We start from the raw sequence: 25,580 nt of genomic DNA, 5'->3' as shown, positions 1-25,580 counted from the left end.
TTTACTGGAAGGATATCAACTAGCTCAAAGAATCAATGCATATTTTACCACAATTAAAATTAAAAAAAGAAATGAACACAAAGCCTGGAGAGGGATATGCACACATGGAGGCCCATGCAGCAGGAACTACAGTCAAAGTCCGGCCCATCAGCACTCTAGTTAGGGAATCTCTGTTGGTCACTTTTCCTCTGCTGTCTCCTCCTCACTACTGCTGTTGGATTCCCAATGCCAGTATTTTCAGGGAGTGGGAAGAGTGGGACTCCAAATACCACCTCAACTTCAATTTCCCCAAATAGGAAAATAGTTCAGATGTTCCACCTAAAAAGATAAACAAAACCAAACCAGTGAGGTCTTGGAGCTTGTCTTCGTGCTAGACTTCCAACTCCATTCTCATTCCTATTTTCTTGTCTTTGTCCTTTTCAGATAGTCATCCTTTTTCATTTCTCTTTTTCCTTTTTTTTTTTTTTTTTTTTGAGTGAGAGTTTCGCTCTTGTTGCCCAGACTAGAGTGCAATGGCATGATCTTGGCTCACGGCAACCTACACCTTCCGGGTTCAAGTGATTCTCCTGCCTCAGCCTCCTACAAGTAGCTGGGATTACAGGCATGCACCACCACACCCAGCTAATTTTTTGTATTTATGGTAGAGACAGGGTTTCTCCATGTTGGTCAGGCTGGTCTCGAACTCCTGACCCCAGGTGATCTGCCCACTTCGGCCTCTCAGAGTGCTGGAATTACAGGTGTGAGCCACTGCACCAACCTCTTTTTCCTTTCTTTTCTGTTTTTATTTATTTATTTATTTTTATTTTTATTTTTTAGCTGTAGTCTTGCTCTGTCACCTAGGCTGGAGTGTTGTGGTGTGATCTTGGCTCAAGGTGCAACTTCCACCTGCCTGGTTCAAGCAATTCTCCTTCTTCAGCCTCCCGAGTAGCTGGGACTACAAGAGTGTATCACCATGCCTGGCTAATTTTTGTATTTTTAGGAGATATGGAGTTTCACCACGTTGACCAGACTGGTCTCAAACTCAGACCTCAAGTGATCCGCCCTCTTCAGCCTCCCAAAGTGCTGGGATTACAGGTGTGAGCCACTGCACCTGGCCCATTTCTGTTTTTCAATGATCTTAAATTAAAATCAAACCAAAACAAAACCAACAACTCTTAAGAAAGAGTTTTATAATCATATTCACAATAATATCTCCATGACCTATAAATTAAAATTAGCTTGCCAGTCATGGTGGCTCATGCCTGTAATCCCAGCACTTTGGGAGGCTGAGGTGGGTGGATCATTTGAGGCCTGGACATTGACACCCGGCTGCCAACATGGTGAAACACTGTCTATACTAAAAATATAAACATTAGCCTGGCATGCTGGTGGGAGCCTGTAATCCCAGCTATTCAGAAGGCTGAGGCAACAGAATTGCTTGAACCTGGAAGGCAGAGGTTGCAGTGAGCCAACATCGTGCCACTGCACTCCAGCCTGGGGGAACAGAACAAGACTCTGTCTTAAAAAAGAAATTAAAATCAGCTTATTAATTTATCTCAACATTCTTTTGTATCTTCTTAGCAGGTTTGGTCATTTGTTTACAACTTGTATTTCTTCTTGAGATAATGTTCTATTTTTCTGCAATGCCCATTTGTTAAATGGGCTCTTTTTCTTCTGCTCTTTTCAGAGTTTTCAATACACATTTTTATTACAAAGAATGAATCTGTAATGGTGGAATTTCAGGTTTTGAAAATAAGAATGTGCATAAAACATCTAAATTCAAGGACCTCCTACTTTAGAGATAGAGGATCTAGTTCAAGAAAAGTCTGGATAACTTCCATCCACTAAAGGCTTTGTTCTAAAGGATCTCCTCCTTTGTTACTACCTCAGGTTATGTAAATAAAATCATATTCAATTATATTGTCTAAGATAGATGACTTCATTTTCAACACATGTGCAACAGAATTGCAGAGGGAGGTTCAAGATAATATCCTAGCCCGCAATTTGGCGTATTTTGAATAAATGAGTAAGAGCTGTCAGCCCTGAGTGCTCCAACTCCCAATACATGCAGATAGCAGAGGTGTAGTGAGGCCTTAATTTTTTTTTCCCTTTATTAAATATAGTTCATTCACTCAACATTTACTGAGCACCTGCAAATGCTTGGGACATCAGGACACAACAATGGCCAAAGATTCCCGTGTCCACATCCTGAGGCGGTAACAGAGTGAGGGACAGACTGTACGACAAAAAACTAATGATTCATTCCGTGAAAATGATGTCGTTTTTCTAGCTGAGCTGGTAAATTGGGTTGTGAAGAAAGAATGCCCTAAGAACAGTGTGAAATTCACAACTAGGGCTCAATACTAGATTCCATTCACTCACTGACACCCTGGTTGCTAATTACAAGTCTGAAATCCATCAAGGTAGTTAACATCCCTAAACATCAAAGTAATAGCGGTTTTAGGCCCCAAGGAAGAAGGTGCAGCCCAGGGAAGCATTAATAGAAAATGTGCTAAGGCTGTTAAATTCTATTCAAAGCGAAGGGGGCTTGCCTATCTATAACCTTATAATTCTGGCCAGCCAAGCTACGTTAGGCTGTGTTCCTCGGCGCCACAAATCATCGTCACAGGCTGAAAGCTCAACTGCTTCGTCGTGCTCTTTATTTTTTATGCCTATGCCAACGTTGCCGATGTGGTAAAGCTGTCACCACGCCGCACGGAGGGCGGCCTCCTACGGCGCCAGCAGCCTAAGCGGCTTCCGGCTGCTGCGGCGGGAGCTCTGATTTGATCAGACGCCACTCAGGAAAGGGGATTTTGGCCATTTTTCGACTAAGTGCGTCTGGCGCATTTAATAGCAAAGCAAAAGCTACTTTCTAATCTTCAGTTAGGCGTCCAAGAGGGAGAAACGTGGCGCTTGCTGCTGAGGGAGCAGCGGGTCTCCAGTCACAGCCGCGTCCCGCCTCCTGGTGTTTTCCTCAGCGTGGGATTGTCTTTGTATTTGCCCGGTCTGAACTGGCCCCACCGAAAGAATGGACAGACGAGCTTACTAAGGTAAATAAATAAAAAGTGGGGGCAGTGGTGAGGTCTAGGGGGTCTCCTCAGAACGAGGCAGAGACGCCAGCAAATAGCGCCGTGTGACCAAGCTAACTCAGGGCCTAACAAAACACCCGCCCCATTCTACTGCCTCTTGGGCTAAGGCTGCAGCTACGGGCCAGAGGGCGGGGCCGCCACATCTTCGCGCGAGACCAGCCACGCGATTTCCCAGAAGGCCTCTGGAAACAACTTAATAGCAGCCAGGGAACCGGTCCTGGGCGGACGGGTGGGCGGGGCTTGCCCGCATATTTAGCGGCACCCGAGGCCACGCCCCAGTTCGGAAGTGACGGAGGCGAGGTAGCGCGTCGAAGCTACCTCTATGGTTTTCCTCGCGTTCTTGAGTCGGGAAATGGCCGCTGTGTAGTTGCAACGGAGATAAATCCCGGGAACCGCGATTCAGCGTGTCAGGTAGGACTCTCGCTGTATTCAAGTTACTCAAAGGGCAGTGAAGAGCGAGGACAGGCCATATTTTTGACTCTTTTGTATGCGGTGACGGGTTGGCCGCGAAAGGAGAACCAAGGAGACGTTGCGCCGTTATTTATACGTTTTTTCGTCAGCTTCCCTCAGGTTTTCGAGGCACTACAGGCCGAGAAGGTAGCGGGGTGGGCTGAGGAGTGTTAACGGCGCGCGCGCGCGCGTGGTTGGGAACCTGGCTCGAGACCCGGAGCCCGCGCGGCCTCCCGTGCGCGTGCGCGTATCTTCCTCTTCCACCCTTCCCCCATTTCAGCCCGGACCCCTGCGCGTGCCCGACTGAACGCTACGCGCACGCGCGCTTCTTCCTTTCTTCCCCCGGCATACGGCGCCGGCGGCGCAACTTGTGTTCGCCTCTCATTGGCTGAGACTGCCACCTTACTTCCTGGCCTTTGGGCTTTGAGAAAAATAACTGCGACCAGCAGCGAAGTGCATTGGGAGGCATTGGGAGGTCCGCCTGTTTCCGCGTGGTCTTTAAAACTCCTTCCCGGCTTGGGACTACCCATCAGTTGATGCTTCGTTTTTATGATTCTGCTCGGTTTTAGGGCTCTGGTCTGTCCCTCGGAGGGTTCTCCGGAGTTAATTTCTGTACCCCTGGCAACCGCTGTTCTGAAGTGAGCGCGCGTTGTTGACTGGTGGTGGGTGCCTAGTTACGGTTCCCTAGCGAGGGGATCGGGTCTTAGCTGGTGGTTCTGAGCGTGGCCGTGCCCCATCCGGCTGAAAGTGCGGTTCTTTAGGACTACGAGCGAAGCCGAGTCTTTGCAGCAAGTGATTGAGCCCATTAAATCGTGTCTGAAGTGTTGCAGCCACGATTGGTAGACAGCTGCTGTGAGAAATGGGTGGGAGTGGCGAATTGGACTTTGCATTCATTTTAAATTCGTGAGTTGGCCTGATTTGCTTTTAAGATTTACTTTTTCAGAATCAATCCGAAGTGCCAGCAACTACTTTGCTACCTCAGGTTTTTTTTAAAAAAGCATTTTAGAATTGGAAGAAATTAAGACAAATTGAAAGCAAGTGTGGCTAACACTGACGAAACAGATGAGCTGATTCAGAGTTGTACCCCGTTCCAACAGCGTCTTTTACATTTTTCGGTATTTCTTGTTCGTGTGAATTTTCATTCCAGTTTGAGTCTGTTTGGAATGGTTAGGATACTCTTTAGACAGTAAAGAACCTTTACGTAGGAGAAACTGCTACAAGGGTTTTGCATTTTTGATCATAACCAATCAGGGTAATTTGATGGGAGGGATTGTGTCTAAGGTAGCTCCTTGGCGGGAGTTTGAGGCTGCTGTGAGCTATGCTCGTCCCACTGCAGTCCAGCAGGGGCAAGAGAATGAGACCTTGTCACAGAAAAAAAGGAGCTCATGTTAAACAACTCTGGAGCATCATCTTTTAGGGATTTCATACTTTAACCACTACATTGTGGTAAACACTGAAATATATTCTTTAATTCAGATAATTAAAATGGTGACAAAGGAAATTCTTTCCCCAGAGCTCATTCTTGACTTTAAAGAACAATAGTATTATAAGACTTGGTGACAGACCTGTAAAAAGTCCTACTCACTGGTGGGCTCACGTGTGGTTGAATTATTTATTTATTTGTTATTTTTGAGACTGGAAGTTGAGCTGTGTCCCCCAGGCAGGAGTGCAGTGGCCGGATCTTGGCTCACGGCAACCCCCGGGTCCGGGTCCAAGCGATTCTCCTGCCTCAGCCTCCCCAGTAGCAGGGACTACAGGCGCCCGCCACCATGCCTGGCCAATTTTTGTTTTAATGGAGTCTTGCTCTGTTGCCCAGGCTGGAGTGCAGTGGCCTGATCCCGGCTCACTCCAGCCTCCGCCTCTTGTGTTCAAGCGATTCTCCTGCCTCAGTCTCCTGAGTTGTTGGGATTACAGGTCCCCACCACCGCACCTGCCTATTGTATTTTTAGTACAGATGAGGTTTCACTATGTTTGCCAGGTTAGTGTCGAACTCCTGACCTCAGGTGATCTGCCGCCTGCCTCAGCCTCCCAAAGTGCTGGGATTACAGGCATGAGCCATCCTCATGTCTTTATCCAGTTGATACACCAACCAATGAAGAACACCGGATAAAATAAAGCAGGTTTTATTTTATTTTATTTTTTGGGGGGGGGGAGGGAAGGAGGAAGGGAGGAAGGCGGGAAGGGAGGGAAGGAGGAAGGGAGGGAAGGAGGAAGGGAGGGAAGAAGGAAGGGAGGGAAGGAGGAAGGGAGGGAAGGAGGAAGGGATGAAGGAAGGGAGGAAGGGGGTAGGGAGGGAGGGAGGGAAGGGAAGGAAGGAAATCAAGCAATGAGAGAAACACTGCCGACCTGGATCTAGAGGTTTACAAGTTGATTTTTTTTTGAGAGAAGGAAAGAAAAAAAAAATGAGTAAAAGAGAGGAAGAAAGAGGAAGAGAAAGAGGGAGGGTGAACAGAAATATTCCTTTATTCTGAAAAAAAAAAAGGTATTAATAATGGCCAATCAATGTTTCATTTAAACCTATGAGTAGGTGTGATGTGATATTGACAAGAATGTATATTTTGTGTATTGGAAGTGGAGAGCTGTATAAATATTTATTAAGTTTACTTGTTCCGGATCTGAGTTCGAGTCCTTGATATCCTTATTAATTTTCTGTCTCATTGAATCTAAGTCTCTATGTATATGGGTGATAGGATTGTTAGCTCTTGTTGTTGCCTTGATCCTTTTACCACTATATCTTTGTTGCTTTAAAATCTATTTTATCCGATACGAGAATTGCAACTCTTGCATTTTATTTATTTATTTTTGCTCTCCATTTGGTTGGTAAATCTTTCTCCATCCCTTTGTTTTGAGTCTTTGTGTATCCTTGCATGTGAAACAGGTCTGGATGTAACATGCCATTGGGTTTTGGCTGTGTCTTTTGATGGGGGATTTAGTCGATTTAAATTTAGGGTTACTGCCATTTGATGTTAACTGGCTGTTTTATCCATTCGTCGATGTAAATTCTTTATGTTGGTGCTCTTTTTGGTATATTTTTAGAAAGGCTAATACTGGTTGTTTCTTTCTGTGTGTAATGCTTCTTTCAGAAGCTCTTGTAAAGCAGGCCTGGTGGTAATAAAATCTCTGACTACTTGCTTGTTCATAAAAGATTTTATTTTTCCTTCAGTTGTGAAGCTTAGTTTGGCTGGATGTGAAATTCTGGGCTGAAGGTTCTGTTCTTTGAGGATGTTGAATATTGGCCCCACTCTCTTCTGGCTTGTAGAGTTTCTGCTGAGAGATCTGCTGTAAGTCTGATAGGCTTGCCTTTGTGGGTAACCTGACCTTTCTCTGGCTGCCCTTAGTTTTGTCTCCTTCGTTTCAACCCTGGTGAATCTAACGATTATGTGCCTTGGGGTTGCTCTTCTTGAGGAATATCTTTGTGGTGTTGTCTGTATTACCTGGGGATGAATATTGACCTGCTTTGCTAGTTCAGGAAAATTTTCCTGAATAATATCCTGAAGGGTATTTTCCAGCTTGGATTCATTCTCTCCGTCGCATTCAGGTACACCTGTCAGACGTAAATTTGGTCTTTTCACATAGTCCCACATTTCTTGGAGACTTTGCTCATTTCTTTTTATCCTTGTTTCTCTAATCTTGTCTTGTTTTATTTCATTACGTTGGACTTCGACCTCTGATATCCTTTCTTCTGCTTGAACAATTGAGTGTTTAAACCTGTGCATACTTCTTGGAGTTCCTGTATTACTCTTCAGTTCCATTAATTCCCTTATATTCCTCTCTAAGTTGTTTATTCTCATTAGGATTTTGTCAAACCTTTTTTCAAAGTTCCTAGTTTCTTTATGTTGGGCTACAACATGTTCTTTTAACTCACAGAAGTTTATTATCCATTCCCTGAAGAGTGATTCTGTCATTGGGATGCGCTCATCATTGGGATGCGCTCGTTCTCCGTCAAGTCTTGTTCCATTGTTGATGTGGAACTGTGATCATCTTTAGAGGGAGAGGCATTCTGATTTTGAGTATTCTCAGCCTTTTTACGCTGGTTTCTTCCCATCATTGTAAATTTATCCTCCTGTCGTCTTTGAAATTACCAACTTTCAGATTAGGTCTCTTGAGTGGACGTCCAAGTTGTTAGTTCCCAGGGCCAGAACAGCGGCGTTAAGACTGATGGTGCTTTTCTGCCCCGGATTCTCCTGTCTGGCTTCCTTCTTGTGTCCATAATAGGCAACTTTGCCTTCCCGGGGCTCTAAACCTCGGTCAGAAGGGGAACCAGTCTCGTTTACTCTGCGCCGAGAGCTGCTGCGCCGAGGTGCCGTCACAGCCGCCGCGCTGGCCTCTGGAGTGGTGCTGGGGACCCGTGTCGGTCCTCCAAATCTCGGTCAGAAGGGGAGCCAGCCCTGTTTACTCTGCTCCGAGAGCTGCTGCGCCGGCCTGGCGACCCGTGTGGTTCCTCCACTGGGGATCTTCTGCTCCGTGAGCTACCAGAATTTGTCTGAAAGTGTGGCATCCTCTAGTTCTCTGCGCTTTCATTGAGAGCTGCAATCCCAAGATGTTAGCCATCGGCCATCTTGGATCTTTCCCCAGCAGGTTTTATTTTTAAAATTAAATTTCTTAAATACCTAAACAGAGCTTGTCTTTTTGAAATAATACATAATGACCAGCTAGAACATACGTGATCAGAAACCAGCTAGAAAACAATTGATCAGGCTGAGCATGGTGGCTCACGCCTGTAATCCCAGCACTTTGGGAGGCTGAGGCAGGCGGATCAGCTGAGGTCAGGAGTTTGAGACCAGCTTGGCCAACGTGGTGAAACCAAATGTCTAATAAAAATAAAAAAATTAGCCAGGTGTGGTGGTGCACACCTGTAGTCTCAGGTACTCCAGAGGCTGAGACAGGAGAATCGCTTGAATGCAGGAGATGAAGGTTGCAGTGAGTCAAGATTGTGCCACTGCACTCCAGCCTGGGCAAGAGTGAGGCTCTGTCTCAAAAAAAAAAAATGATGAAAGCAAAAAAAAAAAAAGGGCTCAACAAAGACAAAGCCACCCAAAATGAATTATTTAAGATTACCACTGAAAGCATACTTGATGCCAGTCTTTATTTTAGCAGAGTCAAGGAGTTTGGTCCTCAGATAGTTGTAAACAAAGTAATGCTATTTCAGTCTTTTCAAATCCTAAAAATACAGCCCGTCATGACCATTCCAGTAGAATAGATTCAAATCTGGCTTAGCCATTAACTAGCTGCCCAACACTGAATGAGTTACCTTAATCTGTCAGCTTCAATTTCTGCAGATGTTTTTAAAAAAAAAAAAAAAAAAGGCTACTTGGGCTGGGCGCGGTGGCTCAAGCCTGTAATCCCAGCACTTTGGGAGGCCGAGGCGGGTGGATCACGAGGTCAAGAGATAGAGACCATCCTGGTCAACATGGTGAAACCCTGTCTCTACTAAAAATACAAAAAATTAGCTGGGTATGGTGGCGCATGCCTGTAATCCCGGCTACTTGGGAGGCTGAGGCAGGAGAATTGCCTGAACCCAGGAGGCGGGAGTTGCAGTGAGCCGAGATCGCGCCATTGCACTCCAGCCTGGGTAACAAGAGCGAAACTCTGTCTCAAAAAAAAAAAAAGGCTACTAATGGTACTTCCTTACAAGTTTAGGATTAAATGAACTAATAATGCATTTAAACAGCTTAATGTTTGGCCCATGGTACACAATCTAGCATTAGCCATCATTATTGGTAAACCTTGTTTAGGCAGCTTTTCTGCAAGCTGTCCACTAAGTTTACTTAAAAAGATTCTTGCATGTAAGGGTACCTTAATATTTTTGATACAGCATTCATCAGCATCATTTAAAAGTCTTTCCAGACATGCTTAATAAAATGGGCTGGGCGCTGTGGCTTACGCCTGTAATACTAGCACTTTGGGAGGCCCAGGTGGGCGGATCACCCAGTTAGGAGTTTGAGACCAGCCTGGCCAACAGGGCAAAGCTCTGTCTCTACTAAAAATATAAAAATTAGCCAGGCATGGTGGAAGGCGCCTGTAATCCTAGGTACTCAGGATGCTAAGATAGGAGAATCACTTGAACCTGGGAGGCAGAGGTTACAGTGAGCAGAGATCCACCACTGCACTCCAACCTGGGTGACGGAGCAAGACCCTGTCTCAAAAAAAAAAAATTAGCAAGACATGGTGGTGGGCGCCTGTAGTCCCAACTACTTGGGTGACTGAGGTGGGAGAATTGCTTGAACCTGGGGGGCAGAGATGGTGAGCCAAGATCGTGCCATTGCACTCCAGCCTAGGCAACAAGAGCGAAACTGTCTCAAAAAAATAAATTCATATCCAACAAGTACCCAGAGATGTTTAGCTTAATTCTGTCATGTACTTATTTGTTAAATAACAAATCACTTTAAATTACACAGCTGAATTCACCTAGTGTTCAACTACTGATTTCCAGCACAAACTTTATGTAGAACTAATAAAACTCCATTTCTGAGTTCTATCATCACATAGTAAACCTAGTACAGCTTGCTGCCCACAGAAGTTGTTTAATAAATTTAACTGACTGGGTGCGGTGGCTCATGCCTGTAATCCCAGCGCTTTGCGAGGCCGAGGCAGGCAGATCAGAAGGTCAGGAGTTCAAGACTAGCCTGACCAACATAGTGAAACCCAGACTCTACTAAAAATACAAAAACTAGCCAGGCCTGGTGTTCAGCCTGGAGTTTGAGCGAAACTCCGTCTCAAAAAAAAAAAGAGATATTTGAGGCAATTTATTCCTTAACTCTGTATACAAGTGCACTCTATTAGCAAATGATCTTGGTTGTAATAAAGGAAAGATTAATTTGGCATTTTTAATTTTTAATTTGGGTGTTGGCCACATCAGGCACCTTCTAGGATATTGAAGAGAGAGCACAGGAGTTGGAGTTAGGAGATTTCAGTCAAATTTGGGGTTAACCATTTACATTCCGACTTTGGGCTTAAAAAAAAACGGCAAACACATCTTTCGTTTTCTCCCCTAAAGTTGCCCTTTTCCCAGATGCTTGAATCTAAAATCTAGAATTTAGGGGCACTAGTGATTTATTTTTCCTCACTCTCTGTACTTCACACCTGTAACAATCCATTAACAAGGCATTTTGACACAACCATATCTTGGATTTCCTTTTTTTCCATTGTTTATCTTTTATATTGCAACCATCTTAAAATGTAAGCTAGATGAATGACTCACCCAAGCACGGCCTCTGAGGATTTCTCAACAGAGTAAAATCCTCACCCCTTTTGTTGATCTACTAGATGCTATTTGATTTGGTCCATTTCTTCTCCTCCTGCCTTTATTTCAGACCCTCAGCTCTTTGTGATCACATTGCCTCAACCTTCTTACTGGTCTTTCTGTCCTGAATTTGCTGAGTTTGTGTTCTCTGCCTAGTATGCTCTTCCCTCTGTGGATCTTTGCAGTGTTCCTCTCTTAGGCCCAAATGTTACCTCCATAAAGAGGGCCTAGGACCCACCTAAATAATCCCCCTGCCTACCTCTGCATGTAACTTGTAATTTTCCCTTCTCTGATGTGGTACTTGTCACTATTTGATGTTTTCTTGTTTTCTGTCTTCGCCTCTCTGAAAGCTTCAAGAGAGTAGGGAACTTAATGTCTTACTTAAAATGCCGTATTCCCAACATTAGAATAGTACTACCTGGCGTGTAAGGCACTTACTTCAAATTATTTGGAAAGTTTAGGGATTCCTGTATTTGAAAGATGGGATGAATATGTAGCTCGAAAGAGATTATCAGGATCAAATATGAGATTATTTAAAGTCACCTAGCACAGTTATTGGCAAATGGTTGGTATTCAGATGTTTAGTTTACTATGATTTGTTGCTGATATCTAGTCTCAATTTGGTTTTTGGAAGGCAGGGACCATTTATATTGATATATTTCCTATAGTAACTAGCATTGTGCTTTGTATATAGACTTTCAATTTTAAAAAATTAGCTGAACTATTCAGTCTTTGGTGCTGACTGATATGTTTATTGTATGTTACGTTTTGTGTGTCATTTGAGTTCTTGGTGTGGATGCCTGAATATATAGATTGTGAACAGAAATGTATATCCACTAGTCTAACAGCCTATGTTCTCTCTTCCCTCAGTTTTTTATATCTAGTGTTTAGTTTCTTTGAACTTCAAATACCATGACTTGGAGTAAAGAGATCTGGCAGTTGAGTCTTCTGGATATATATAGAAATTAAAATTAGCCTTTTGGAACTGTTTAGGGAAGCATTAGCTAAGATGAGCCTCGTACCATCTCTAGGAGTGAATCAGTAGTATTGACTTTGAGGGTCAAAATAAAGTTTTTATAACAGTACTCCAGTTTAGAAGATTGCCATTTTCTTTCTCTGTCCATTTGGGGTTTTGATATTTTAAAAACTGAACTTATATATCCTTGAAAAATCCTTATTTTTTTTACCCAACTTTACTTGGCTTTTTGACTTTGCTACCTTTATAGTATGTTTCCCTTAATAACTAGGTTTGGATTCCTCCTTCCTAGCCTGAACCTCAAATCTCTCCCCAGTTGTAGGACCATGGATATTTTAGGAGACACTATTCTTTTTTGTATTTTTAGTAGGGATGGGGCTTCCCATGTTGGCCAGGATGGTCTCGATCTCTTGACCTCATGATCTACCTGCCTGAGCCTCCCAGAGTGCTGGGATTACAGGCACGAGCCACTGTGACTGGCCCTGGGAGACACTCTTCATGATTCACCAGTTTAATCTTACCATTTCTTCTTTGTATTTCTAATCTCAATTACTTTTAAAATTGGATCTTGGTAAGAGTTACAGATTTCCGTTTAAAATTGTTCATGAATTATTTGGGGGCTAGCATATATAAATCTTGTTTTCTTTAGTTTCTGTTCCCCTGGTGGTTTTTTACTATCCTTTGCACGCAATTGATGATCACTGAATATTCACAAAACTCAACTTTTCAGTATTGGTAACTTGAATATTTTGTGCAAAGTTTATTTGCAGAGTAATGATAAATTATTTTAGGAAGAATATTGATTTTCATAGATAAGTTGTTTCATTCCTGACTTTTTATTTGAATGTACATGTATCAAAATGCTTTTAGGCACAGAATTTAAAGTTATTGTGATGGCTGTAATGTGGGGTTTAAAATCAGTTTCACATGAAACTAAATTGTGTGAAAGGAAGTACTGAAAGCAAATAGGTAGTAGAGCATTAAGCTCATATTTTAGATGTTATAAAGTAGAGCATTATCAAAATTAACTACAGATTGCTTGCGGGGGGGGGGGGTGGGGGCGCACCCACGGAGTCTTGCTATATTGTCAAGACTACAGTACAGTGGCTGTTCACAGGTGTGATCACAGTGCTTTGCAGCCCCAAACTCCTGGGCTTAAGTGATCTCCTGCCTCAGCTTCCCAAGTAACTGGGACTACATGCATGTGTTACCTTGCCTAGCCATTAAGGTGGCGTTGTTTATCTACCTTGGAATTTTCTGATGGAACGGCAATATATCATACGTTTTTTTATAGCTCCGATAGCTAAAATTAAAATTCAAGTAGTTAAAAAGATGCTGTCAGTTTCATTATACACTACTGCATTGTGATTTACAAAAAGTTGAGTTTTAAGCTTTTATGATTAAAAGTTTTCTATTTCCTGAATTAATTTTTCCTTCCCTGAAATTATAAGTGCCTTTATTAGTTTATTGTAGTGCCAATTATATGCATTGTAAATAATGGTTATTTAACATAAATAAAAGTAATATATATATTTTTGTCTTTCCTAGGAATTTGAATTTAGAGTTTAATTTTGAAGAGCATTCTCTCCAGGAAGCAGTTTTACAGTATCTCAGACACTTCGCTTGACTACTTCATCCTGCATAAATCCAAGGTAAGGAGCATTCATTTTTCTACTTTTCACTTTTGACTTTCTTGAGGAAATGTCACTGCTGAACTGATGATTCAGAAGAGTGATTAAAAATGTTGTGGCCCGAAGCTTTTTTGGTTTATTTTGGCGGCTTGTATGAAGTCAGTCAGATGTTGTTAGTTTTAGGAAAAAGATCCTTTTTCTCTCTCCTTCCAGATTGTGTACCTGCTTTTTCTATTTCTATAAACACATATACTAAAAGATTCAGGACATACGAAGTATTTAAAACAAGATAGAAAGACGCTGCTACTTAACCTGTTTTTCCTAATATAAACGAGGAGATTTCATAACTTGTTTCTCCCTACTGTAGGGTTTAGGTAATTCAAATTGATTGCTGCTTATGTTCTGGATGTATTAATTGAATTAAGTGTATCAACTCATTAAGTTCTCTACAAGTCTGTGAAGTAGGTACTTTTTTTTTCACTACAGTTGAACAGGATCAGAGAGCTTAAGGAATTTGAATTCATGTAGTTTAAATGCAGAGGCCATATTCTTCCTTTTTTTCTAACTGTATTTTTGCAATAGAGCAGAAGATAGCAATCCCATTTCTTTTGGGCTGCTAACTGTTTGATAGGTATGCTTTCTTTCCATTAGTTTTTGAAGTTTCAGGTGTAGCTATTAAAGCAAAACGCAAACCTTTAAAAATAAGCTTGCTGCTTTAAAAATCCAGGTTCTGGGGAATACATTCATTTGATAGTTACTTATTAAATACGTATTGTGCCATGCCACCAAATACATCCTGGTGAGAGGAAAAGCCTGCAGAATTCCTGCATTCCTTAACAAATTATCCAAATAGCCTCAAGAGCCAAGAACAGAGATTCTGGAGATAAAGCACAACACAGCATCTCTACCTCTTTGTAAACTTAGAGTGTTTCTTTTACCTAGTGATTAATATAGTGGAAAAGAATGCTGCCTTATTGCTGGACTGGATCTCCAAAATCATTTGCAGCTCTGGTTCTATAGTGTGATTATCTCAGAGTGGAATAAAATTCAATATCTTGAAGTAAATTCAATCACAATGAATATAAATTACTTGTTTTCTTTAAAAATTTTGGCAGGGACAGAATTTTGAAATCAGATGGCAATAGAATGTCACAGTTCCCAATGGCCTTGATTCCTTACTTTACAGGCTATCAATGTGGTTTTTGCCAATTTTGTTATGTTGTCAAAACTACAGTTGCTAAACCAAATTTGTGTTCTCCCAGGTATTAGATCTCCTTATGTTAATGCTAAATTTACTTCATATGTGTTGTGGAATTCTAATTCTGCCTTTTTGAACCCTGAACTTGTGTTTTATTTCTGTCTTTACGTGTTTCTTGCTCACTTGGGGTTGAGAAGAAGAGTGAGAGAAGACAAAGGTGGTAGTGTTAGAGGATAGTTATGTTTTGAAATGAACATTTATGTCAAAACATGTTAAATTTGTTATTTATATTCTTTGATGAGGAACTATCCAAGTATTATCATTGCCTCTTCTGTAACGGAACTCATCTTAGTACCTCCAAATACGATTTTATTTTATACTGAACATAGTCTAGGTAGGTAAAATAAGTGCTTTCAAAAATATTTGGGAAATATTTTTGGGAATTGCAAAACATTATGGGAATTGCAAGCTGTTAGAAGTTTAGTAAGTTGATTTTTTTTGAAATGAATACTTTTTGAGTAATTGGAAGTCTGGAAATAGTTAATATGCAGCAAAAACAAGCTTGAGAGGCTAAGATACAGTCTCATTAATCATTAAAAAGTTGAAAATGTAACATTTGGGATATATGTGGAGTGATTTGCTGTGTATTTTTTGAATCTTGTGAAGAATAGATCGTATAAATTAATTCGTTCTGACAGTTACTGATTTCTGTACCCATTGAGGTCATTTATAGTATTGGATACCATGTAGTGTTTAGAAACTTTAAACTACTGGTGTCCAAGTTTTTTTTCTTGTAGTTCTAATATATCTTTCTTGAAGTGATCCTTCTAATTCTTTTATCTTTTATTCTTTGAAAATCTTTCTACCAGAAAACTTCAGGGTGACCTAGGCATTGTCACATAAGTCCACTTGTATTCTGGAGTCATGAGTACTGAGAGCAGAGCCATGGCTCCAGCTGTTCAGAAACGTAATGTCCTGTATTATACTAGGATATTATCTAGTACCACTTCAGACCATATTGTATATATGGAATGGTCAGTTCAGTCTCATTTTCAAGGCCATAAAGCACTGTGATGACAGCCTGGTATGTTTATTTTTTTGTTAGTATTGTCACTTTATTTTCTTTATGTCATTTGCCTTATCTGTAATACCCTTATTTAACTATCTTACAGAAGAGGTAGGCATTTGTATTGGGCGCGGAATAACATATAACATGCTGCAGTCTGATCTCACTGCTCTTCCTGGCTTCTGCAGAAAGCAGAAGGGCCTTTTTGGATTGAGGCACATAAGTGGGGCAGTCCATAAAAATCTTCAATTGTATCTTTCATGTATGGTACCTGTCATGCAGTTGAAAACAGTTTTAGTCAGGAATAATACACTTGTCTTCTGAATACTCATTTGAAAAGGATGGTGAATCATAGCTTTTGAGAAACCTGTAAAAATCAAATTTTACCTGAAAATAAGTAAATGTGAAATTTAAAAAATCATATTGTAATTTTAACTTTTTGCCCTTTCATTTCACTAGGAGAAAAGAAATGGGTCGCTCCAATTCTAGATCTCATTCTTCAAGGTCAAAGTCTAGATCACAGTCTAGTTCTCGATCAAGATCAAGATCGCATTCTAGAAAGAAGCGATACAGGTGATTTAATGTACTTTAAATTTTTTAAATGATTATATCAGTGATATTTGTTGAATGCCTGTCATAAACACAGTGCTAAACCCAAAAATGTGTTTTATTCTCAACCCTGTGAAGTGGGTCTATTGTTGTCCTTATCCTTAATCAATACATTGAGAATGTCCAAGTATCAAGCTCTGATAAATGGCAGTGCTTGAGTTGAAATCCAGTTAGTCTGACTCCAGGTCTCAAATTTTTCTGTACTAATATGGTAGGTTTCTTTGTATTTATCCACAATGTTAACAGTTGAATTGGATAATGCAAGAATTATTTGACAGTAAACAGTCTCTGCATATTGTTTTATAGTTTCTCATTTCTGACTTTGATTCTTTGAATTCTAACAAAAGAAATCTTTTTTGTTAAAAAATTAACAACTTGGCTCACACCTGTAATCCCAGCACTTTGAGAGGCCAAGGCAGGTGGATCACAAGGGCAAGAGATTGAGGCCAACATGGTGAAACCCCGTCTCTGCTAAAAAATACAAAAATTAGCTGGGCGTGGTGGTGGGCACCTTAGTCCCAGCTACTCGGGAGGCTGAGGGAGGAGAATCGCTTGAACCTGGGAGAGGAGGTTGCAGTGAACTGAGATCTCTCCACGGCACTCCAGCCTGGGTGACAGAGCAAAATTAATAACTCTGGTTATTTTTCTTTAAATAGTAATACATAGCAAAAATAACAGAAACCAGAAGTTGAAAATAGAAGTGACCGTGATCCCATTAAGAATTAATAGTAGTTGATGTTTTTTCTTCTTTTTCCCCCCAGGCCTAACTTTACATTATGTATGTATTTAATTAATAGTATCTCACTGATAAAGTTTGTTTAATCTTTTCCCCCATTTAAGTATATATTATGCCATGCCATTAAGTACTCTTTTACAATATTGGTTTAAGTGCTTGCCTAGATGTACTACAGTTTGCTAATATGTCCTAATGTGTGATATGTATATATGTGTGTATAAAATATATACGCATATACATACACAGAAAAACACATGCACGTGTGTGTGTGTGTTTTGTGCCTTCATTTCTAAGGTCTTTAATGTATTCTCAGTATTTACCTTAGTAGTGAGGCTTTTTGATTGGAAACCATAAACCTTTGTACAGATGAGGTTTTTAAAAAAGTCTAATTTACCTTTATAATTTATTTACATGTTATATTCAACCAGCGTATTTAGAATGGTAGGATGGAATACTTTATTTTTCTTGCATTGATATTTATTTCATTTTTAGTTCTAGGTCTCGTTCCAGAACATATTCAAGGTCTCGTAGTAGAGATCGTATGTATTCTAGAGATTATCGTCGCGATTACAGAAATAATAGAGGAATGAGACGACCTTATGGGTACAGAGGAAGGGGTAGAGGGTATTATCAAGGAGGAGGAGGTAGATATCATCGAGGTGGTTATAGACCTGTCTGGAATAGAAGGCACTCTAGGAGTCCTAGACGAGGTCGTTCACGTTCCAGGAGTCCAAAAAGAAGATCCGTTTCTTCTCAAAGATCCAGAAGCAGATCTCGCCGGTCATATAGATCTTCTAGGTCTCCAAGATCATCCTCTTCTCGTTCTTCATCCCCATATAGCAAATCTCCTGTTTCTAAAAGACGAGGGTCTCAGGAAAAACAAACCAAAAAAGCTGAAGGGGAACCCCAAGAAGAGAGTCCGTTGAAAAGTAAATCACAGGAGGAACCAAAAGATACATTTGAGCATGACCCATCTGAGTCTATTGATGAATTTAATAAGTCATCAGCCACATCCGGTGATATTTGGCCTGGCCTTTCAGCTTATGATAATAGTCCCAGATCACCCCATAGTCCTTCACCTATTGCTACACCACCTAGTCAGAGTTCGTCTTGCTCTGATGCTCCCATGCTTAGTACAGTTCACTCTGCAAAAAATACTCCTTCTCAGCATTCACATTCCATTCAGCATAGTCCTGAAAGGTCTGGGTCTGGTTCTGTTGGAAATGGATCTAGTAGATATAGTCCTTCTCAGAATAGTCCAATTCATCACATCCCTTCACGAAGAAGTCCTGCAAAGACAATCGCACCACAGAATGCTCCAAGAGATGAGTCTAGGGGCCGTTCCTCATTTTATCCTGATGGTGGAGATCAGGAAACTGCAAAGACTGGGAAGTTCTTAAAAAGGTAAAAACTAAAGTAAAATGTGCTAGATTATAATATAGTTTTTGTTCTTTGAATTCTAATTGGAATTGAAAGATACAAAATTGTTGATATGTGTTTAATTAGTGGGTTTTACTCTTGCCTGCCTTCATTTTTAAGATAATTCCAGATTGTTTTTACTCTTATCTGGTGAACTTTGAAAGCTAAGTGTTTTAATAAAAATTAATTTATCCAGCTACTCAGGAGGCTGAGGCGGGAGGATCTTTTGAGCCCAGGAGTTCGAGGCTGTGGTGAGCTATGATTGCACCTACTGCACTCCAGCCTGGGCGACAGAGCAAGACCCTGTCTCGTTAAAAAAGAACAACAACACTAATTTCTATTCCTCCTCAATTTTAGCAATTTCGGTCGGTCCAGACTTAAAAGTACAGATGAGGAGAAGTTGAGTAGCTTAGAGCATAATTAATGATATATGTTATTAATAACTGTAAACCTTTTAGAAATTAATTTTGTTAGAGCATTGAATACTTATTTTGTTCTTTTCATTATAAGAATGTGACCTACATACATAATGCAGTTATATTGCATGTTCTTATGTGGCATAGTCTGGCTGTCAACATTTAATGATTTCTGCCTGACTGTACAAAAGATAATGATGTTTCTCACTAATGACATTTGAAACATACTTTGTTTAAATTTTGATTTCAAGTGTTGCTGAAAGTGTCTAATGATGAAAATTGGTTGCTTCATGTATTGTGATTTGACTTAAAAGTGAGAAAATAGAGGAAACATGCTGTTTATGGGATAGCACTGCACAACCTAGAATTTATGATTAAACTCATCGTTAGTTTCTGCGTAATAGTGCCAGAAACCATTATTTTCTAGAGCAAGTATATATGAACTGTTTTGTGATTTTCATAAAGAGTGTATTAAATTACTTCAATGGCATTTATTTAATTCTTTGTGTGAACTCTTGTTTATATTAATAGATAAGTGAAATAGTCTGAAATTTGGGTGATAATTATCAGAATTCCAACGTAATGTGTATTATCAGTGGTTCTTAGCTTCAAAATTAATTCTTAGTTAAATTTAAGTTAATTAAATTTAGGCTATCTCTAGAAGTTCATATTAGTGCAGAATTGTGGATTGTGACTAAATAGGACAGGTTTTTGAGGTTGGCTATACTTTTTAAACTTAAATAGTAAATTTATTTTAAAAGTCAGTACATAAGTTCTATATGGATGTTTTCAATGGTTTTTAAAAGCGGAATCTGAAAAAGCACTTTCAATAGGGTTATTTTCTCTCTTGCTGGTCCTGAGGGATTGGGCAACACATTTAAATGTGGAAGCGATCTACAATGAATGCAATCCAGAGTTACTATCCTCTTCTTTGCTTATTCACAGGTTCACAGATGAAGAGTCTAGAGTATTCCTGCTTGATAGGGGTAATACCAGGGATAAAGAGGCTTCAAAAGAGAAAGGATCAGAGAAAGGGAGGGCAGAGGGAGAATGGGAAGATCAGGAAGCTCTAGATTACTTCAGTGATAAAGAGTCTGGAAAACAAAAGTTTAATGATTCGGAAGGGGATGACACAGAGGAGACAGAGGATTATAGACAGTTCAGGAAGTCAGTCCTCGCAGATCAGGGTAAAAGTTTTGCTACTGCATCTCACCGGAATACTGAGGAGGAAGGACTCAAGTACAAGTCCAAAGTTTCACTTAAAGGCAATAGAGAAAGTGATGGATTTAGAGAAGAAAAAAATTATAAACTTAAAGAGACTGGATATGTAGTGGAAAGGCCTAGCACTACAAAAGATAAGCACAAAGAAGAAGACAAAAATTCTGAAAGAATAACAGTAAAGAAAGAAACTCAGTCACCTGAGCAGGTAAAGTCTGAAAAGCTCAAAGACCTCTTTGATTACAGTCCCCCTCTACACAAGAATCTGGATGCTCGAGAAAAGTCTACCTTCAGAGAGGAAAGCCCACTTAGGATCAAAATGATAGCGAGTGATTCTCATCGTCCTGAAGTCAAACTCAAAATGGCACCTGTTCCTCTTGATGATTCTAACAGGTAATTCCATATTGATGCCCGGTAAATACTCTGGGTAGTTAATATTCCAGTTAATTATCTTATTTTTTGAACATACCATTTTTATATTTAAACCAATGGCATATTTTGTGTATGTGTGTTATCAATATGTTCCAGACCTGCTTCCTTGACTAAAGACAGGCTGCTTGCTAGTACACTTGTCCATTCTGTCAAGAAGGAGCAAGAATTCCGAACCATCTTTGACCACATTAAGTTGCCACAGGCCAGCAAAAGCACTTCAGAGTCATTTATTCAACACATTGTGTCCTTGGTTCATCATGTTAAAGGTACGCTTAGTATGTTTAGTATTATGAATTAAATTTCTCTTGCATGCAGATTAAGAAATGAATAATTAATTATGCTTAATAATTCTTATACCCCAGGGCTAGCAGATATACATCAATACTGTTAAAACTTGGAAAAGTAGTTTCATAGAAGAGTCCCTAGTCTTGCTGTCATTGAAACTCATGAAGATAGTTAATAAAAACTGATGGAAATGCTGGAGAAATTATATTCTAAAAATCTGTATCATGATAGAACATGATGTAGATCTGTTGAATTCTGAAAGTGTTTAAGTGTGTCATTATAGTATATTTGAAGTGCAGAAGGCTTACAGATAATATTTCCTTGCATGCCTATGACATCATAATAAATCTTGGCATAGATTTATAACACAGTATTGTTGAATATTAGTATTTCAACTTTTAAAGAAATCAAACTGGAAAAACACTTTTGTGATTAATTTTTTATAAATAAAAATCTTAAAATGATAAAACAAAATTTATTAGGATTTTTAAAGGAAAAAGTTCAAGCAATTTAGGAGTATAAATACTGATTATATGAATAGTGACTAATTAGGATCATGATGACACTTCTTTAGGTCCTAAAGATAAGGTGGTTTATTTCTACTAAAGTAATGGTGTTTTTATTTTTACCAGTATATAATTATAATTTCAAAGTTACTAATAATTTTCAGAGGTTTGTAGGTATGTCTTTTGGGCAATTATGTTAAGTTTTGTTTTTGTGTTTAAAAAGCAACTTATGAGACAGGTTCTTTTCCAGGAATCTCAAAGGCTGTTGACTTTAAAAATTACTCCCCTCTCTGCTTTTAAAAAATTTGTCTTTTGACATGAGAACGGCTCATTGTAATAGATGAAACATGCTTCTAGCAGTTCTTTATGCAGCTGATACAGCAGAACAGTGAATATGAAATGAATTTGTTTTTGGCTATAATTATTTAAACATGATAATGAGATAGTTCTGCTATTTGGCCCTATAAGTAGGTTTGTGAACCAGTTGATGACCATATTACTGGTACATAAAATAGGAACCATTAACTTTTCAAAAAAAAATTTTTTTTTTTTTACCTTTTTTGGACTATCTCCACATTTTACAATTGCTGAATTTTGAGATCAGGTTTTGATAAATTTTTTTCCTTTTTCTTTTTCCTTTTTTTTTTTAAAGGAACTGTAGTTATGTTTCATAATTGGTATTGTGCAACCGATCTGAACAGCTCTTACTTTATATAGAGCTGAAAATGCCCAGTGATGTTTTCTTTTTCATTGTAACTAGGTCCTGGAATATGTTTTGAAATGGCAAAATCCATGTTTCAAAGTAAAATAGCTGTTGAAAGATACAGGCAAAGTTGAATCTTCTGTCTTCCTGGCAAAAATGGCATAAAAACTGAGTTGCTAGCTCAAATTCCGGGGTTTCATGGAATTATGATTGAGGCTCTACCCTTGTAGTTGCCGTTTCAAGTTTTAATGATTGGTTATGAGACATGTGCTGGATATTGGGCGGTAAGTTGACACAGATGTATGTTGACCTGTTAAGCAGATAGCTTGCTTCATATTGTGACATTTCATAGCTCATGACTTTATGCGTCTTTCTATTTTACATTTACAACATAATCTTGAACTGGTTTTAAAAATAGTATTGCTATTACTAGTTTGAAAATTGTTTAGAGAGAGACAAAACAGCAATATCAAATGTGCTGTCGAGTTTGCCAAGATGCCAGATTTTTGGAGTAATTATTGAATGTTAATTGATTTTAAGATATTTTTCCAATTTGAATGATAGTATTGAGTTTTTTTGTAAATCCATTTTTGTTGATTTGGTAGCATAGTCACTGATGAAATTTGTTTACTCAAACTAGCTTTTTAGTTAACTCCATATTTTCCTGTTAATTTTTGTTTTCTGCAAATGATTACCTGAAGTAACATCATTGGTTCATATTGGGAAGGTATTAGAACATTCATATATGTTTCTTTTTGTTCTGAGGAAGTAGTATACTAATGAAGTGGAATTAGAGACTCTTGATTTAATCTATTAATTGCTTTTGGATTAGATGTATTGACAGGGACCTGTGAGTAACTTTGGAAGCACTTTTCTGTTGAGGTGCAAGAAATTAAAAGAGAAAGGGTAGGAATTCCTTGTAACACTTGATTCTCTTTTGCTAGGTTTCTTAAGTATTTTTATTTTCTTTTCACCTGCTACATGCCCTTCTGTCACAAACAAATCTCTTAAGGTAAAGTTAACTAATTGGACAGTATTTCTCCTAAATCAACAGAGCAATACTTCAAATCAGCTGCAATGACCCTTAACGAGCGGTTCACTTCGTATCAGAAAGCCACTGAAGAACATAGTACTCGTCAAAAGAGCCCTGAGATACACAGGTATGTACCCTGCTGAATTGGCATATAAAAATGTTGTTTTGATAGGAAGACACTATTATTAAAACAAGATTATATTGGTAGTTTGCTATTTGTGATTGATACAAATATAAATTTTGGTTGTATTCCTCATTTATACTTTGAATAAATATATTTCTAAGTCTTAAAATTTTGCAATTCTCATTTTCTGCTTAGTTGAAACTGGTTGTTAGAACTTGAAATATTAATTCTGCAGTATGGAAATGTTATCAGTTTGTTTGGGTTTTGGGAGGGGGGTGGAGGCCTAGAGAGTAACCTAGAGTAACCTTTGAATTTCTAGTAAGTTTGTGAAATAAAAAATGTTCAGTGAGAGGTAGAACTGTTTTTAATGAAAAAAGCATGAGCAATGAAGTCAGATAGTTGTATTGAAATCCTCTCTATCTCTTCATTGCATTGTAATAAACAGGTTACTTAATTCCTGGAAATCAATTTTTTCATATGCAAAATATGGATAATCATGCCCATTTTGCAGGGTGGCGGTGACAGTTAGTTATACTGGCTATGAAGTATCTAACTTGGTACTTTGTACACAGTTGGTGTGATTTTGGTGATGACTGCTAAAGAAGCACTGGATAGTTTCGATCGATACTAACTTAAAAAGGAAAGGTGCAGAATAAAACCAAAGGTGCACTGAATATGTAAAAATATTGAAGACAGGAGCAAATCCTATTCATATGTGTTTGTTGATGCTTAACATGATACCTAGTTTAATCAGAACACATTTTTTCTATTTTTGATGGCTAAAATAAGTTTGATGTTTTAAAGGCCAGACTTCAATATAAAAATAATCTGATTGGAGCATTAAAATTCATTCTTAATTGTGTATTAGGAATTAGGTGAATAGTCTTGATATGTTAAATAAATTGATTGGGAGAGACATAGATGTCTTTTACTAAAATGGATAATGATGTGGATGTTTCTGAACCGAAAAGTTAATAATATGACTAAAGATACACTTTATTTTACATTAAGGAGAATTGACATCTCGCCAAGTACCCTGAGGAAGCATACCCGTTTAGCAGGGGAAGAGAGAGTTTTTAAAGAAGAAAATCAAAAGGTGTGTTTTTTGAATGTAATTGTTTTCATGTTAAGTTCAGCTTAATGGTATTGTACCAAATACAATTTCTCAAGGCAAAAGTGTTGTACTTTTAATTCATAACTACATCGTGGTAGTGTACATACTCTTCTTTCCTAGAAGAAATTAAGCTGACACTATACTAAATATCTTACATTTAAACCAGGGGTGTTTTTTCAAATGCTAATGAAAGGAAAAAAAATAATAGCACTAAGAAAAGCGTAAAGAATCAGTTGGTAGACAAAGGGAAATTATAAAATAAATACACAAATTAGAATTTTGAGATGAGCTTGATGAGCCAGAGTAAATATATCTTGATTTGTGTGTCTAAATATCTCTAGGTTCTTCATAGATAACCAGAAGTAATCCCCATGCTACTGGGTATATTTGATGTGGATTAAGAAATAAACATTCTGAGAACTGATTTACAAATGAGCGTTTGGAACAAAGACTGTTGTCACTCTTGGAATATTTGGGGATTGGGAGTTGGGGGAATGTCTTTAAAACATGAGAAAGGAGTCTGTGAAAGACATGGATGGGTTTTGCTGAGAATGGTTGAGGGGACTCCAATATACTCCTCACAATTCAAAATGACCTTTGCCACATAGACTAGTCTATATCTGGCCATAAAATGTCTAGTAGTAGAAATGTGGGGAAAGGTAGTAAGGGAGCAACTGTTTTGAAGAGATTAGGGGACTTGGAAGTACTATTTGGTTCCAATTCTGCCCGTCACTAAGTACCATCTACATGATATTTGGAAAATAACCTCTTGAACCTTGCTTTTCTAATTAGAAAAATGAGAATGCATGTGTTTTGCAGAGTTGTTGAATAATTGGGTTATTTTGAAAACATAGGCACATTTGTTACTAGAAGCTGTCAGGTACAGTGGTAGTATACAAGTTGTCTAATAGGGCATGCTATTAAATTAATAGATGTGGAATCTAGAGCTTACAAAGGTGTTTTTCTGTTTTTTGTTTTTTTACCCCGTGGGGCATGTTGATTTTGAAATAACAGATTCTGAGAAGTGAATACTTTTTTCGGTTTTTAACTTAATACCTTGAGATCAAAGTTGTTTATTTAGTTTTCCCAACAATTTAGTCTATCCTCGAGCTCTGACAGTGAGTACCTTCTCCTCGTTACTTAGACCAGATTTGATACAGAGGAGAAAAAGTAGAGACAACTGATGAATGGACAAGAGGATATGACATTGGTTTTTACCCTTCATTGTCCTGTCTGGATGAATAACATGTTAATATGTAATTATGTATATATAGTTTGTAATTTACAAAGTCGTTCCACTTACATTATCTTGTTACTTGTGGACTTGGTAATACTTAGGTAAATAGGAAGTTT

At 38.9% G+C, this 25,580-nt stretch overlaps 1 protein-coding gene across 15 annotated transcripts in view; it reads left to right on the top strand.

Moving 5' to 3' along the window:
• The first annotated feature begins 2,647 nt into the window (after positions 1-2,647).
• Positions 2,648-25,580, top strand: part of BCLAF1 (BCL2 associated transcription factor 1) — a 34,614-nt gene continuing 11,681 nt past the window's right edge. For 4 of the 15 annotated variants that reach the window (XR_013534552.1, XR_013534551.1, XM_008995126.5 and 1 more), the window contains exons 1-8: positions 3,351-3,479; positions 13,286-13,389; positions 16,092-16,205; positions 17,470-18,381; positions 19,758-20,423; positions 20,559-20,728; positions 23,011-23,116; positions 24,125-24,209. Coding sequence is in view for 12 of the 15 variants with exons in the window: in XM_008995126.5 (XP_008993374.3) it covers positions 16,102-16,205; positions 17,470-18,381; positions 19,758-20,423; positions 20,559-20,728; positions 23,011-23,116; positions 24,125-24,209 (2,043 nt within the window). In the remaining 3 variants the exon portion in view is untranslated. Of the gene's footprint in view, positions 3,030-3,350; positions 3,480-13,285; positions 13,390-16,091; positions 16,206-17,469; positions 18,382-19,757; positions 20,424-20,558; positions 20,729-23,010; positions 23,117-24,124; positions 24,210-25,580 lie in introns of those variants that run through there. The other 11 variants (XR_013534553.1, XM_008995127.5, XM_008995125.5 and 8 more) reach the window with 6 other exon arrangements.

Source organism: Callithrix jacchus, chromosome 4 (assembly GCF_049354715.1).
Source record: "Callithrix jacchus isolate 240 chromosome 4, calJac240_pri, whole genome shotgun sequence".
NCBI classification, from domain to species: domain Eukaryota; kingdom Metazoa; phylum Chordata; class Mammalia; order Primates; family Cebidae; genus Callithrix; species Callithrix jacchus.
This window is presented reverse-complemented; position numbering and strand designations above follow the sequence as displayed.